This window comes from Oreochromis aureus, linkage group 11 (assembly GCF_013358895.1).
Source record: "Oreochromis aureus strain Israel breed Guangdong linkage group 11, ZZ_aureus, whole genome shotgun sequence".
Classification (NCBI taxonomy): Eukaryota; Metazoa; Chordata; class Actinopteri; order Cichliformes; family Cichlidae; genus Oreochromis; species Oreochromis aureus.
Genome location: NC_052952.1, coordinates 18,575,371 through 18,592,445, shown reverse-complemented (window position 1 = coordinate 18,592,445; position 17,075 = coordinate 18,575,371). Strand labels below are relative to the sequence as shown.

Below are 17,075 nucleotides of genomic sequence, written 5' to 3'. Positions count from 1 at the left end.
TGAGAAAGTAATTGACATCTATCTCTGAAAAAGACTAAACATTTCTAGTCAACCACAGTGAGAGGCATTGCACATCAGTGACTCATCCAGGAGATCACAAAAGAATAGCATCTAAAGAACTGCAGGCCTCACTAGTCTCAGTTAATGATTAATAAGAAAAATACTGAATAAAATGGCATCCACGACAGAATTCCAAGAAAAAAGACATCCATCCATCCATTTATTTTCTTCTGCTTATCCGGGGCGGAGTCACAGGGCCAGCAGCCTAAGCAGAAAAGCTCAAACCTCCCTCCCCCCAGCCACCTCCTCCAGGCCAGCCAGGAGATATGACCTCATCAGCGTGTCCTGGGTCTGCACCAGGCCTCCTCCTGGTGGAACATGCCCAGGACACCTCACCCAGGAGGCATCCTTGTCAGATGCCTGAACCACCTGTACTGGCTTCTTTCAATGTGAAGGAGTAGAGGCTCTACTCTGAGGTCCAGATGGCCGAAATCCTCGCCCTATCTCTAAGGGAGAGGCCAGTCACCCTTTAGAGAAAGTTCATTTCCACCGCTTAAAACCCACAGATAAAAGCTGAACTTTAGGGAAGGTTTGATTCCTGTTACATCTGGAGTAAAACATAGTGGCGATAGTATTATCGTCTGGGGCTGGACGACTAGCCGTAATTGCTGCAACCATGAATTCTGCTCTTAACCAGAAAAGGAGAATGACTGGCCTTTATTTCATTACCTTAATAAATTAAATCAGCATTTAAAAACTGCATTTTGTATTTACATGCAAAAAAATGAGGACTCAAGAAGCGGGCAAATGCTTTTTAACAACACTGTATATAATCAGAAGAAAGAGATTTGTGTCTAATAACTGAGTGCACACATTCAAACACAGGCACAAACATTTATTTTTCAAGTGCTGCAACTCATACAAAAACATACAATTACACTAGTCTGTACACTTATGTTCACACTTTAACAAAGATCTGAGGCTCCTGCTTTCTTCACTGCAATTAAACAGTCCATCACAGAGTAGCCAGAGTGGTTAGCAACAGGATAACAGCGCGGTAGAGTGTGTGGTCAGCTGGCTGTGCTCTCTGGCTCTGGAGACTGCAGGAACTCATAGGGATCATGAACCATTTCAGACTGGTCCCCAACACCCAGATGAGATGGGCTCCCTATGGATGCACGAAAAAATGGTTCTTATGTTGTACTGCTGGCACCAGTAGCTCATTTCATATAATCATTAAAATAAAGGGAAAAGAAGGCATTTGCTGGAGATACCTAAGTGGTGCTGGTCCCTCTCAGAGGCATTAGAGAGTGAGGACAGGTTAGATGAGGGTCTGGAGCCAACTCTGTCCACCTGCGCTTCTTGGAACTCCTGCAGGAGTTTATCAGCATCATCAAAAGGCTGCTGGCCCTCCTCATTACCTGGCTCTTTTTTCACTGTTTTGCCTGATATCAAAAAAATAAATAAGGCTTCATTATAGGGAATTAAAGGGCACTTCATGTGACCTTAATAAGGGCACACATCCATAAAAAACTAAACTAAAACTTGCACAATTTAGCTGAATTTTGTTAAGTAGAACATTATACATTTTTCCCATAGAAAGCTCCTTTAAACATTTAGTACAGATTCAGTAGAAAAGAAAGTGAAACAGCAAATTCCGCATTTCTGTTATTTGTCAATGAAGGAGACGTGGCTGCCGCATGTACTGAAAAATAGTAAACATGTTTACATGGAAATAATGCCCTTTATTCCTGCAACTCCAAATATTTACCTACCCCTATGGTAACATCACGTTTACCTGGCTTCTCTTATCTAAATGTCATTGTATCTGAATTACTGATATAGAAATATGAACTTATATACAGCATGTTGATAGAGAACAATCACCTAATGAGTTAAGCATGGTGATATCCAGAGACATATCTGGATAAGTCTTCATTGACATGAAATCCAGCACCGAACTCCCCTCTCCCAGGCCAGCTCCGTCTGCCATCTGAACAGAAAGTATCCAGCTTGAATTAGTCGATCATTTCAGTCGAAACAAGAAAAACAATAATCAAAACATATTATATTATCTCCTTTCATGAGCCACAGCGTACCTGCATGTCACAGATGTTCGACTTGGTTTCGTCAGGTTTCAGCATTATATTTCTCTTCTGAAATGTTACAAATAAAGAAGCTTCGTACACGCAGCAGAGGAACTAAACTTTTCTTTAAGCAAGCAAAAAAAGAAGAAGAAGAAGAAAAAAAAGAGACTATACCTGTCGTATCTGATTGACAGCTTTTGTGTGATCGCCTGCGGTCATCTTGTCCAGGAGCCCGTCAACCCAATGCTTGGTGACACCGCCGCAGCCCTTGACAAACTCCTGTACACTTAAGTGGTGAGAAAACAAAACAAAATTAAAAACTTACCACAACTGGATACTTTATCAGTGCATTCAAAAAACATGACCGCCTACCTTAAAGCACACTGAACCCCTGTGTCATCTCCATAGGCTGAATAGAGCATGTCCATCTCATCAGGTAACAAGTCTGCAAAGACAGAGTTCTTCTGGAGGCTCTGGATGTTGTAGGCACTGCTAAGAAAGGTCACTACACAAAGAGAAAGAATATTGTTAAAAAGCATGAACTATTTAAAAGAATTAAGATTAAGTAAGTCAACACAAGTGTATATAATCACATACCTTTGTGTCTCCGGTCATCTTTGAAGCCCAGGGTTGTTAACCCAGGCAGAAGCTTATTTGACAGAGAACTTAGATCCACTTTCTGGGTCTCTTCCTCTGCAAAACAATAAATCAAACTGGGTTCTTACAGACATATCACATATTATAATGATATAGCAGAAGTAAAAAGGTTTTAGTAGATATATAAAATGCCGTGTAGTGATAGCAAACCTTCTGCATCAGGATCGAGTTGATTTACAACAGTATACAAAAGAGAACCATCAGGCTCCTTACGCAAATACCCCATCTGAAAAAACAAAACACTGGGTAAATTAAAGGCTTTAAAAGCTGTCAGCTCTAATAATAAAAAGAGCTATAACTTGTGTAAACATTGGATACAACTGGATTGTACAAAAAGTGTGCAAAGTGTAAAACCTTTGAGTTTGGCATGTATCTGTTGATGCGGTCGTGAGCTTCATCTGCAGAATGTTCAACCAGTGCCAGAACATGCTCCTCTGCTGTGCTGTCAGTCAAGCTGCATGCGTTTCCCTCTGGTTCATACAGGTAACTGAGACGGCAGAAATGTTACACAGTATCAGTATACAGACGAGGTGTTGTGTGACAAGATTCACAATGCATCCAGTGTCAAGCACTTCCCCACTGGCTTCTCTGAATATGTCAGTCTGAACACGTGTGCAAAAAAAGTAAAGGTGACATGAAATGTAGACACTGTTCAGGGAATACCTGATGACTTCCTTCATGTCCTTGGCTGGCTGTTTCCTGGGCTTCCTTGGAGATTCCATTGGAATGCGGATTGTCTCTGGAGGAGGAATGTCAGCTGTCAGGTCTTCATCCCCCAGAATGGCTGCTTGCTGAGTAAAATCCATGTCCTGCATGAATGACATGCTGCGTTTCAGAGCCAAAAGCCGTTCCTGGACAACAAGTAAAAAGAAAAAAAAAAGACACAACATTTAGATTTATTACGTAAATTCCATTTTCATGGAAATAATAAGGAATTATAGGGGTAGTAAAGGGGTAGTAAGTACTGATTCCATAAACGTCTGACAGTATAATTTTAACCAAAGCAAAAACATATCCTCAAGTTTTAGGTTTATAACATCAAAATTTGCATTACTAGTAGCATTAGTTAACAACATTTGCAGTTGATTGAATATTGTTTAAATTAATGGTATATTTTCAGAGTGATTCTTTGGATTGCAACACCCAAATCAGTTTTATTTGTATGTAAGAGTCGTACAACTCTGCTACTAAAAATAACAGCGCTTTGAATATATTCCATAACTGTGGAACACACTGTGTATGGAACATGATTTGACTGCTAGTAACTTCCTTTGTGATCTCTGTTGCTGTGCTGTTTATCTCAACTCTATTTAGATTTACAAATGTAAACTAAATCTGTACAATCTTTAGAATCAAGATGTTTTTTCCCCCATTTTAGTGATTAACAGGAAGCATTCAGTTTGTAATTTATTGCTACCCCTGTTCAAATGATCATACCTCTGATACCTTTGCTTAGAATAAAACATAAAACTACAATATAATGTACACATCAACAACAATCATACTCTGTTGTTATAAAAAATAAATAAAGTGTTTTTGCCTTTGGTTTGCTTGATCTTGTTACCTTGCTCATCATCTTGAATCCTGTGTGAAGCAATTTCTTTGCAGCCTTGTAGTAGACAGTCTCTGGTCGGTTGTATACCATGGCATTGTCACACATCAGTTTAAAATCAGCCTGAGGAACAAAAAGTGTTCAGTCAAATATGAAGGCTGCAGGTTTAATGCCCAACATCATTAAAGCTGGGAAGAAAATCTAATTCACAATTAGATGTTAAAGGTACCCTCACCTTAAATTCTGTTACTGTTTTATATTCATTGTTTCTATTCTTGTCTTTCATGGTGCTGAAATCCATAGGATGTTTGATGATCATTGAGTAACCAGGAGCGATTGCATCTGTTACTGGAAATGCAAAGAACCCATGGGGATCTTTCCTGGAAAGATGAGAGACACACCATCAATGTTATTGAATGCACCAGCTTTTAGGCTTGTTTAGACTTGCCCAGTGTTCTGATCTGATCAAGAACGTTATCCTTCAGGTCAAAATTCAAGGTCATTATTAATGGATCTTGCTGTGCTTTTATTAAACAGAGAATTTCATAATGTAGCCTTATTCACATGCCACATTTTGTAATCTGTGATAAACAAACAGGGCTTCCCCTCAGTTCTTCAAAAGAATAATAATTCATTATCTGCTAGGTTAATGTTTGAAAGCATGTCAAAAGAGCAATATTTATTGCCATGTTCATGCTGCATGCTGGTGTTCCATGACACAACAGCAAATGCAAAATACTCTACTTCTGGAGCACTATTAGCAGGAAAGTAATGCGAAGCTCCCTCGCTAAGAGAATATATGCATTTATCTAAGCTCATGCTAATCTGCCAAGTGGACTGTGGGAAAAGACACATACAAAACTGACATTTTTAACCTACTGGTATAAAAAAGGAAAAAGAACTACTGTGGACTCATAATATGTATAGCTAGGTCCACATATATTTGGACACTGACACAAGTTCTGTTTTTTTACCTGTTTACCAAAATATTTTCTAGTTATAGTTACATAATGGACATGGACATAATGTGTAGACTCTCAGCTTTCATTTGAGGGTATCAAATGCAATGAAGATATTTGCGGTGCTTGCATTTGGAAGATTTTGCTGTAAACAGACAACATTCTTCTTACCTCTGCAGCTGCCTCAGAAAGTGTTCTAGCAGCTGTTGCCGTGGTGTGGACTCATTCTCTAAATCGGGCAAACATAAACTTACAAGTAAATATTTGCCCAAATAAAAAATACTTATAAAAATTGTATGTGCTTATAGACAGGCAGTCTTGCCTTGCTGTGTCCGGCACGCTCTGACTGGCCTGTCTCCTGGTTGTTCTAAGTCCACCTTCACAGTCGGGTGAAACTCCTCCCCTTCGGGCTCTATTTCAAACCTTTCTTTCTTCTTCTTTTTCTCTTCTGGCTGTAGAGATACACACAGAATGTAAACAACTTGTCAAAAATAACCATAAATAATTTATTGGTCACAATCTTAAGATTTAAGTTTTGTTACCTCCAATACAATACTTTTTGACAATGTGAATGGTTCAACAGGTCCAGCACCACCACCACTACTACTAGCAACATTCACTGCTGCCGCCTCTGATTCACTCTGCTCCCGCTCCCTCTTCTTCCTTTTCTCCTCCTGTGAAATGGTAAATAGTAAATGGACTGATTGTCATATAGCACTTTTCTACTCTCCCAGAGCACTCAAAGCGCTTTATACAAGAAGCCTCATTCACACAAGCACTATCTTCGACACTTAAGCGCTATCTACCAATCACAAACATTCATATGTCAATGGATGCATCGGAGAGCATCAGTATCAGTATCTTGCCCAAGGATATATGGCATGCAGACTGGAGCAGCCAGAGATCGAACCACCAACCTTCCGATCAGTAGATGACCTGCTCTACCTCCTGAGCTACAGCCACCCCAATGAAACGAAAGCCAATTAAAAAACAAACAACTTAAAGTAGTAAATGGTGCATTAATCAGGCGGAAGAACGATCTACAGCTAACTAACCTTTCTTCGCCTTCTCTCCTCATCATCTACATATTTATCTTTATCCTTCTCAGACTTTTTCTTCTTTTTTTTCTTCTTTTCTTTGTGACGTTCTCGCTCGTGGTCTGATCTGTCATCGTAGTAGCTGGAGTCATGGCCTGACCCAGAGAGTTCAGTCACTTCGCTTCCTCCAACTTTGAGCACAAGCTTCAGGGGCTTCTCAAGAGCTTTGTCCTCATAGTCTACAACCAAAACGAAGAATTGGTAAAGGTATTGTGTCAGGCAATAGCAGTGACAGAGTAAAAGGGCAGTATGAAAGAAGTTGACGTTAACATGCAAATCCAAAAAAAAAAAAAAAAAAAGACTTTACACGCCAATAGTGATTTTATATATCTATTAAAAAGGTACAATAAGCTGGCTGGTTATTATAAAAAAAGGAATAATAATCTATTTGTTGTTTATTTTTTATGTATGTATGTATTTTATGTTGTTTACGTATTATTTTTTTCTACTTAGAACCCAAATACAGTTGTAATTTTTAGGACTGTTTTATAATAATGTATCACGTAAAACAAACAAAAATAAGAAAAAACAGGATAAAACGTAATGCAGCAAAGTGATTAATGCGAGATTTTAGCTCTACATTATTCCACCAGTAGATGAATGAATGGATGGAGCTGCTATACATAAACTAAACTCTGTCAGGTTTAATGCTAGCTAACATAATGCTAGCTAGAACAAAAGCGACGCTGCAGTGAGCTCTCGGTGTGCAAATAAAATGTGCTCTAATGTACCGTCAACTGTTCTCCATTCCGGTTTATGCTTCTTATGTTTTTTCCCCATGTTTCTGTTCAAATGCTCAAAGTCGTAAATTTATTCCAATTAACACTGGTCGCTAGCGTTAGCCTAGCTGTGACGACTTACGATCTTAGCAACAAGAGAGATGGTGGGCAGATGTGACGCCACAAAAACTACTGTTGTACTTCCGGTTTAAACAAATCGCGCGGAATTCGACTCATAAATATCGGCAGCGCACGGTTAATAGTAAAAACACACCAGATGTTTGATTGATAAGAATTACCAGTTTGACGACGCTAATGTTTTAAGGTTTGGGTTTTGTTTTGTCACTGTAGTAGTAGGTTGTTTTTTTCATATTTCAGCTGTGTTAGCTAGCTCACGTTTACAGCCTTACCCGGGTTAGCTAGCTTGCTAACGCGAGGTAGTGATGGGTTTTGGTGGAGGACTTAATAAAACACCTGCGAAGCCCTCTGAGACTTGCTGTTGTTAAAGCCACAATTGTTGCTCTGGTGTTCACAGTTCTTCGGTAATGGAGGATGACAGGATGGAGACGGGAAACCTCATACCAAAAATCCATGTGGAAGTTCACGTTAAATCTGACAGGTGGGTAGTTTAATCCTAGTGTAAACAGTAAAGTTATTATTAGGTCAAACCCATACACAGGTGATAAGGGACATGAACAGCTAAAATGCCTCCTTTGGTTCATTTTGACCCTTTGAACTGAAATGCCTCCCTTTTTTTCCTCCAAAGATTTAAATATGTTTCAAGTTATGTCTGACGATAACATTTGTTTAAAACAAATCAGCAATCGTATTGTCATAGTACCAGCCAGAAGCTACATAGATACATGCATGCTTTCTTGTGATTTGTGATTTGTCTTTCATATTTCAGCACAGCTAAACGGTCTGAGGTGAAAATGCATGTTCAGAGTTTACTGAACTGTCACAGCATGGTGTTTGGAAACTACAGATGGGCAGAGTTTGACGATGACTTCCTTCAGAAGCATGTGGCATCTGTGGTTATAGCTGATCTAGAAGAAATTGTTACACAGGTCTGTTATTTCAGTTTGTTTAGGGGATGAAAGCTCTGCAGTATCATTGTGTTTTTAAAGGTTTATACTTATTAATTTTTTTTTCTCCCTTTCAGCCCCTTGATTTGAGGAACTGCTGTGTCTCTTTTCACATCTTCACATTGAGCGAAGATGGACCTAGCACGCTCACTTTGGAGGAGGATGAGGAGCTTTCAGCAGCAAACCACTGGTTGCTGCCTGCAGGTAACACTGTGTTCAGTTTAATTCGCTTTACTGTCATTAAAGCAAAACCAGTGCAATAAATTGTCCCATATAAAAAAAAAAAAGCTGATTAGTCTCTTGCAGTTGTTGTTGTTGTTGTTGGCAGTGTGTGACAGTTCTGGTCTAGTGATTGTGTGCAAAACAGTGTGTGGCTATGCATTTAATAAGTCATTCATAAAGGACTTTGGAACATGTTGTTATAGAGACATGAGAGATTTACTGTTCTGGGGTGGAGAAAGGAAAAAATGAGCCTTGGTGGCATTTCAAAAACACTTGGTGGCAGTGTTTTTGGTAGATGTCTTTGATGACAGGTAGCTGATTGCTAACAGTACGCTCAGCTGCTGTGACTTTCCTCTGCAGTGCCCTTTCGTCAGCCAAGGCAGAGTTGCTGTACCAAACTGTAAGATGGGAACATGGAAAATAATGCTATAATATTTGTACAGTGGTGAAGCTGGAGAAGTGGAGAAACTTTTTTTGTGACAAATGGGCCCTTTTCAACCTCCTCATGAAGTGGCGGGAGATAAAGAGACCACATCAAGTCTTCAGCAATATAGACATCATTTCTTTGGTCTCTTTAACATTAAGGTCAAGGTTGTTTTTAGAGGACTGTATCACCAGATGCTGTATCATCTTTTCATTGTTCTGTGGACCGTCTTGTTTATTTGATTAGATATTTGGACTATCAATGTGGCGCCATCTGCGTATAGTGGAGGATAATAGTATAATATAGGATTTATGTAGGATGGAAATAGTCGTTTGGGTATGTTCCAGCAACATCTATCATCAGGAGATTATCAGAAAAAAACATCTCATTTAATCGGGAGTAAAGTACTGGAGAACAATGATTGATGGTCACGATACGTCTCTAAGGTAGCTTTAAAAAAAATAGGGGGAGAAGATATTGGATCCATGTGACCCTGCAATCTTCCTGTATTGAGTTACAAACTGCCGTATTTTAACCAAAATCTTTTTAAATGGCATTTTTGTATCTTCATGCTACAAGATCTGTGCTGAAATATTTCTGGATCATATTAAGAGTAGGAATGAGTACTGTACAGCAGAAAGAAGTGTGAAAATCTAGCACTTATTAAAAAGTTTCTTTACTTTTTACTAGTATCAAAACTGGGATTTCATTTGTGTGTGTTTGAATCCAACATGACCAAAACCTACTTTCCAAATGTATCAGTATTTTACATTATGATGTTCTTGTTACAAATGTACAGGCTACATGTCAGGCCTCAAGATCCTGCTGCCATGTAGCTGGTGGAGCATCTGCTTTTTATTTATTATTTTTATGGGATAAAAATAAAGTAATCTGGGTTTAGCATTCGAGATCTGTTGGTGTAAAGCTTAGTGAGCATGTTGTGCTTGTGAGGATAATAGCTCATAAGCATTTTATATTCCATTATATATATTAAATTGCTTTGTTTTTTCTTTTTAACAGCTGAATTTCATGGGATTTGGGAAAGTCTGGTTTATGAAACTGGAGTCAAAACTCAGGTAAAATAAATTACAGCTGTTTAGCAATTAGGAAAAATGATCAAATAACCTGATGTATAACCTAATACTTAACTTTACCTTGTTTCCCTTTTTCTCTAGCTCCTGGATTATGTCACAACAACAATTTACTTCTCAGACAAAAACGTTGACAGCAACCTGATTTCATGGAATCGTGTTGTTCTGCTTCATGGTAAATGTTTAAGAAGAGAATTTCTACAGTGATTGTTATTACATTGGAACAAAAAATAATGACTGTCTCTCTTTGTTTGCCCACATTCAGGACCTCCAGGCACAGGGAAAACATCACTGTGCAAAGCTCTTGCCCAGAAACTGTCAATCAGACTGTCAAGTCGGTAAGATCGTCCTATTTCTAGTGAAACCGCTCCGGCTATGACTACACCTGCACTTTTCATTTCCAAATAAACTTTTTTTTCTCCCCTGCAGGTATTTATATGGACAATTTGTTGAGATAAACAGCCACAGTTTGTTCTCAAAGTGGTTCTCAGAGGTACACCTGGGGCTTTTTTTTCTTTTAAATGTTTTTGTTACTAGTATTGTTTGTCTCCTGTAGCTAATTATGCCTCTTTTTCACAGAGTGGCAAGCTGGTCACAAAGATGTTTCAAAAGATCCAACAGCTGATTGATGACAAAGACGCTCTTGTGTTTGTTCTGATTGATGAGGTAAATTCCCCAAATGAAGTGTGTTTATTTCATTTTGATTTACTTCTATGTCTTTTATGTTTATCTAAGACAGAAGAACTTCTTGCCAACTCGTTGTAGTTTGTTATGTTGAAGTGTGATTAAAACTGTTTCTCTTTTGTGAACAGGTGGAGAGTTTGACAGCAGCAAGAAATGCCTGCCAGGCAGGAACAGAGCCTTCTGATGCCATTCGTGTGGTCAACTCTGTCCTCACGCAGCTGGACCAGATCAAACGGTCAGAATGCAAAGCTTTCTTAGTGATTTTATTTGTTTTAAATTCGAGATCGACTCTGTACTCGTCTGTTGTGGTGGAGAGAGAGCTGTGTGAAAATGAAGCTTAACACATGGTTAAAAGCTTTCAGTAGTGACCAAAAGATTGAAATTGCAGAGACAAGTGGTGGAAATGAGCTTCCTCTGTAGGTTATCTTGGTTCTCCCTTTAAGACAGAGGAGGAGCCCAGAGTTGAGCTGCTACACCTCTACATTGAAAGGAGCAGCTGATATGGTTTGGGCATCTAAACAGGAGGCTCTGAGGCAGAACCGGGGCATACTTGAAGAAAATATGTCTCTTGGCTGACTTGGAACATAACATTTCCATGAGATGTAACCTTTTTGGGTGGCTGTGGAGACTGAAGTCTGAGTTTCTCTGCTAAAACTGCTGCTGACCCAAACTTGGAGTGACAGAAAGTAGATGGATGGATTATTTACTTACAAATCTTTAGATCAGAGTTTTGTATTATTTATTATGTCGTACTTTAAAGAAGTTGTTCTGTGTTGGCTTTTGGGCTCATATTTCAGACATTCCAATGTAGTGATCCTGACGACCTCCAATGTGACAGAAAAAATCGACTTGGCCTTTGTAGACAGAGCTGATATCAAGCAGTACATCGGACCGCCATCTGAAAAAGGCATTTACAACATCTACCTCTCCTGCCTGGAGGAGCTGATGAAGGTAATCCAGTAATCTGGCAGCAGTTTATTTCCACTTCTAAAGTGAAACACATCTGACTTAAATGTTTTTCCTTCTAAAATTGCAACTACACGATCAGGAGGTGGGCAACCAAACTTGGTAGACGGGTCTATATTAGAAATTATGATGTCACCATATTGCATAGTAACCACCTGACCAAAAAGAGCACTTTGCCACTAGGAAACGAATGTCAGTTTCTTGAAATGTTACATACGTATGGGAGCCATCTGGTGCAGTGCCCACCATGCTGTACAGTGCCAGGCTTTGTACCTTGCAATCTCTGTATGAGTGTTTGTGTAACTGAATGAAGACGCTGTAAATTGCTCTTGATAAAAGGGCTACATAAAGTCCATATAGCAGTTTATTTATAGCAGTTTATTCCAACAAAATATTGATGGAACAAAAAAAAAAAGAGAAAAAAGTCACAGTGCAAAATACAATTTAAGCATATTTAAGGAAAGAAAAGTGGACAGAACAAGAAGCACTCCAATATAATATTTTACTACAGTACACATCTAACTAGGCAGCTCATTCTCTTGAAAAGATAAAATGCATTTTGGGGTCAACTTGAAAGATGTGAAAGGTAAAAGTGAGGTCAGAGGTCAAATGTGACATATTTGGCTGCAAATAACTGCATTCAGGTGCAAACCAAAACAACCCCACGAGAACCTTTGGTCTCCAAAGGAACTCCAGAGTGGTTCGTTTATGTTGTGAACGTGATCTGACTCCAATCCGAACAGACTACCAAGTGTAAATTAAAAATTTGAGCTATAAATGTTCCAAAGTCACGTATGCTTTGTAATCGCAGTGCGGCAAAGGACTACAGATGTGCAAAGGTCTGTACGGGCCAGTGATAAGCTGTGAAATTAACATAAATTCTCAGTTTTCTCACACAGGACATTCTTCCTGTATTTACATTTGTTTGAAGAAATTTCTTGACAGAAGCAGCACTTTTAAAATTCAGCTTATGTAAACGAAATGCAATTTTTTGCGACATGTCTCTGAGTTGTGATCTCGGATGTACACAGTGCCAGATCATCTACCCCCGGCAGCAGCTGTTTACCATGTTTGAACTCGAGACTATGGGCTTTGCAAAGAGTGAGGTGTCCGAACACAGTCTAAACCTGAGGAACATCGCTATGTAAGTACACACTCCAATAAGGAGCATCTGAATCAGAGTGTGGGAACAGAAAGAGACAGAAGCCAATGCTCAGTTTTTCTTTTTCTTTTCAGAAAAAGCAAAGGTTTGAGCGGAAGAGCACTCAGGAAGTTACCATTTATAGCCCATGCACTCTTTGTAAAGGTAGGCATTTGATTGTTGTTCTCCTGCCAAAATAAGATTCATATGGGCTTTTTAAAATAGTTTGTTTTCTTGCAGACACCAACAGTAACACTTGAGAGGTTTCTGGAGGCTATGAGCCAAGCTGTGGAAAAACAGAAGGAGGAAAAAGCTAACTTGGTCAACGGTATCTGAACTTGCTGAAATTTCCACAGGCTGACTGATTGTGACTTGTTTGTGGTTTAAAACCTATAAAACATCTTTTTTTTATAGAGCTTAATCAGTTCATTTGTCAGCACTACATTCAATATATATACACACAAATGCTATTTTAACAAGTGCTGTAACACAAAAGTGTTTATTCAGGTAATTTTGCTGGTGCTACTCTCTTAAATGACCAAGACCATATCTATGTCGGCAGAGGAATTGTAATTTTAAGATGTAGCCCCCAATGCTTGAATTTTTCTTTGTTTTATATGCTATTAACAACTATGTTTACTCTTTTCTCACTTCCAAAGTATTTAATTTTTGTTGCTTTAACCTTAACTGTTTCTTTTTTTTTATATTTCACATTAAGGAAAAGTTTAATGTTTGTTTGTTTGTTTGTGTTTTTTAAAATCTAAGTTTTTTGTGCATAGACATTAGATCAGTCAGTGTGTGGCTATGCTGACATGACAGCTTGTTGAAAAGAAATGTGAGTCCCACAGTGCACCAACAGACTCACCGGACAACAAATAAAAAAATATAGTAAACATGTTTCAGTTTGTTATGAACGGTTAACCTGTGTGTGTTTTTAAGTGTTCTTGTTAATTGGTCCCATTTCAGGTCGCTTATTATAAGTTTGTAAGCTCAGCTGGCTGGGTCTCCTACAGAGGGGGTTTATGCCTGTGCATGAATCACTTGATGTTAAAATCGTGAGCAGACATATTATATTCACATACAATCTGCTTTGTGCTCTGTTCGCATGTTTGTTTGTTTGTTTGTTTTAAATGAATGTGATAAATCCTCTTTAAACTCTCCGGGTTTGTCGTTTATTGGTTTTATTTTGTATATAGCATTATAATAAACAGCATTGTTTCATGATTGCAGCGTTGGATGGGTTTTGGAGATTTTAATACACTGAGACCACCACTTGGGGGCGCACAGAGGCTGTAATGCAGTTCTAGACATGAAGAGACTTCTTTTTATTACAGTTTGTGATTTGCATGGTTGTCTCAGTAAGGGCAATAAGACAAGATGGATCAAGAAAAGGTGGCAATAAAAGATGATTGCATTTAACCTTGTGGTAAGTTTGTTTCAACTAGATAAACAATGGGGTTTTTTTGGTGGGAGGGTTGCCAGCAAAGTCCTGCAAATATAAAATGTTACCTTAAAACAAAGCAACAAAAGAGCAGTTCTACCTTAATATTCCTCCTTTATGAGACAGGCTTATGCATGGTGTTTTAAAGTGTTACATGGTTATGATGTGGGACTATGGGCTTTTACATGTTGTGGTCTCCCAGTGTGGACTAAAAACCAAAAGGTTGAAAGATGACTGAGTTTGAAATGCGTCAGTCCTGTTCACAGTTTACATGAACAGATCGGTGGTTTCGTTGTTCGTATGAACATGTTTTGCATTCTGTGAATGCTCTGCTGCTTTGCATGTAAGCTGCCGGCTTCAAACAATGTGCCCTTTGTTTGTTGCTGGCAACAGCTTTTTCATTCCACTTCAAAGGTGGATCCTGTGGGCTGTTCCTGAATGTAAAAGGAAAGCAAATGTTGGATTTGTCTTCATTCGCACGCTCCAGACCTGCTCAATCATATCACTGTCACCTTTACAATGACCTTTATTGCGTGTTTTATTAAGCTTGTAAGTATTTTATTGGTGGATTTGATTATGCTGTCAAAAGTCTATAATTAAGATTTAAAAAAGAAGATTTATGCTATAATCAAGACCAACCCAGAATGGATTTCCCCTCATGCATAAAGACTGCATTTGTGTGAATTACCCCTTTAGTGCCATGTTATCTTTTATACCTAATTGTTTGGCTCCCATTATATCTATTTGTCAGTGAATTTTTGAGTAAGATGAATCACATGATGGAGCTCAACTTGTCTCTAATCTGATCAGTGATTACAAAGGTGAGAGAAAAAGGGGGTAGTAGAGAAAGGGAGAGCTGTAAGAACGGGCACGGTAAATAAAACCATAATTGCTCTGTCTGCAGGCCTTTTTCTTTTCACTGTAGTCTCTCCAAAAGCAGGCAGCTGTTAAAAGGCAATCAAGCCGGAGAAAGAAGAAAAGTCAAAAGCCTTATTGTTATGGGGATTTTATCACTGTTTCAAGCAGACTTAAAATGTCAGAAAACTCCAAACAAAACAAACAGTCTGATGTTTATCCTCTCAACCGTTGTTCAGGTACATTGCTGAAAGCAATGGAATATACCTTTATCTGCCAATGGTGATTCAAATAGAGGGGGGGGATTAACTTACACTCTTACTTATATGCGCGGTAAGAGGAAAGTGAGCCGAGCTGCACACGAACTATGGAAATTATCACTCATCATCTCTGAGTTTTTAAGAGGTTATGATTTACATTGCTGGTCTAAAAGTGTGATACTCAGTTGATTAGTTTAGAAATACTTTGCGCCTTTGCCAGCGTGGTAATCCACATTCATTGCACAAATGCATACTGAGAGCCCATAAAGCCGAAGCAGTGTTGGCTTTTCAATTCTTCTACATGGCAGCCTTTGATCATAAACTAGTGCTTTTATCCAAATGAACATTTCCCTCAGAAGAAAACCGCAGCGCTCTCTCTCTGTGTCTCTGTCTCTGTTCCCAGTCAAGACTGTCCTGTCAGAAATTATGAACAGTTGTTGTTTCTCGAGTCTGTTGAGATTTCTGCACCCCATATGTTTGTCATCCATTTAAGCAGGATGTTAGAAGGCGTAGGAGAAGGATGATGAAGGAGAGATACCTTGTAAAGAGACTGAATCCTGGGAGCCGGGCTGCATGAAGAAATTGTGATAATTAGGCGCAGCAAGTAGGATCAAAGGAAGCTGCCATCAATGAGCTATGCAAATGTCGACTCGTCCTGTCAACCGCAGACAGTGATCTAAGATTTCTGTGTCTTTGAGGAGTCATATAGCAGTCACACTGATAGAAAGAGCTATACTGCTGCACATTAAAGGTATGGCAGTAAAACTGGGACACTATCATACAGTACCACCCTCACAAAGAACAACATGTTTCAGTGGCTCTGAGAATACATGCTCATCCGCGCAGCTCTCCAACAACAAGGTTTAAGTGCACGACTGTGATGTGACAGCAGCACATTGTGGAGTCAGCAGAGTGTATCACAACAGTTTGTGTCTAGGTTTCCACGCAAAAGATCAAAGTAACACCTTTCTTGGTTTCTAAAAGGATTTGCACGACCGAGGAACATTTACAAAACAGAGACATTAGCTTCACACTGAGCGAGACATTGCTGTAGTAAATTAATATTTATATAGCGCGTGGAATGTGTCCTGCAATTGGGCTCTTTTAACACTGTGCCAAAGGAAACAAACTATAAAAGTGCTGAGGAGCTTTTGAAGTCTGCTGGGCTGAAGTACAACATGTTCTTCCTGGCTGTCTTCAATAAACAATGGTTATCTTTGGCATCTGCTGTGCATATATGAAAAACAAATACTGGAAACGACAATAGGAAGCCTATCCGTATTCTCACAAACCAAACAAACTATATATGCCACCTAACACTGATCCTCAATCATTCACGGCACTACACCAGAGTATCTGCAAGTAGTAAAATAGTCCAGCAGTAATTGTGCTACAACAATTTTCTTCAAGGTTTTATAACCACAGGGTTGTTTGGAGATAATTCACTTTTTTTTATTCAGGTATTAACTGACCTCTGGTATAAACAGAACTACAAATGACAGAATAATGAAAAGTAATTGCCATAAATATGAACCTACTAAGAAATGAATTAGGGAAAAAAAACATGAATGGAGTCAAAAGGAAGATGACACCAACAGAGGACGCGGTTCAGCTTTCAACTGCACATGAACTGCCAGTGATTGTTTAGCGCGTCAAGACAGACATAACGTGCAACCGGAAAAGGAATTGACTTTTCAAAATAGTGGTAGAGGTATGTTACAGCTGTATTAAGAGAACATAGGAAAAATGAAAAAATATTAAATTTATCCTATTATCTCAAACTTTTAATAATAACTTCTGAGAAAGCGGCTTCAAACTTTCCATTATCAAGATGA

The 17,075-nt window shown here is 38.9% G+C and overlaps 2 protein-coding genes across 3 annotated transcripts; one reads left to right on the top strand and one right to left on the bottom strand.

The window, feature by feature from the left end:
- Nucleotides 1-880: 880 nt before the first annotated feature.
- On the bottom strand, nt 881-7,235 carry brd9 (bromodomain containing 9). 2 transcript variants are annotated; one of them, XM_031746242.2, is made up of 17 exons: nt 7,084-7,235; nt 6,311-6,531; nt 5,798-5,929; nt 5,578-5,707; nt 5,427-5,484; nt 4,532-4,676; nt 4,285-4,419; nt 3,408-3,595; nt 3,099-3,231; nt 2,895-2,970; nt 2,685-2,780; nt 2,460-2,592; nt 2,262-2,373; nt 2,100-2,156; nt 1,888-1,993; nt 1,275-1,445; nt 881-1,168 (listed from the first exon to the last, which is right to left on the bottom strand). In XM_031746242.2, exons 1-17 carry the CDS (start codon nt 7,130-7,132, stop codon nt 1,071-1,073), a joined length of 2,040 nt encoding a protein of 679 aa, XP_031602102.1. In that variant the 5' UTR covers nt 7,133-7,235; the 3' UTR covers nt 881-1,070. The 2 variants fall into 2 exon arrangements, with proteins under 2 accessions (XP_031602102.1, XP_031602103.1); XM_031746243.2 differs by having other exon boundaries at nt 4,309-4,419.
- Nucleotides 7,236-7,258: 23 nt separating this feature from the next.
- trip13 (thyroid hormone receptor interactor 13) lies at nt 7,259-13,844 on the top strand. Its single transcript, XM_031746234.2, has 14 exons — nt 7,259-7,396; nt 7,607-7,690; nt 7,979-8,138; nt 8,234-8,360; nt 9,823-9,878; nt 9,978-10,068; nt 10,159-10,231; nt 10,323-10,386; nt 10,473-10,559; nt 10,706-10,812; nt 11,375-11,528; nt 12,575-12,687; nt 12,780-12,849; nt 12,925-13,844. Exons 2-14 carry the CDS (start codon nt 7,617-7,619, stop codon nt 13,018-13,020), a joined length of 1,272 nt encoding a protein of 423 aa, XP_031602094.1. The 5' UTR covers nt 7,259-7,396; nt 7,607-7,616; the 3' UTR covers nt 13,021-13,844.
- The last annotated feature ends 3,231 nt before the right edge of the window (nt 13,845-17,075 follow it).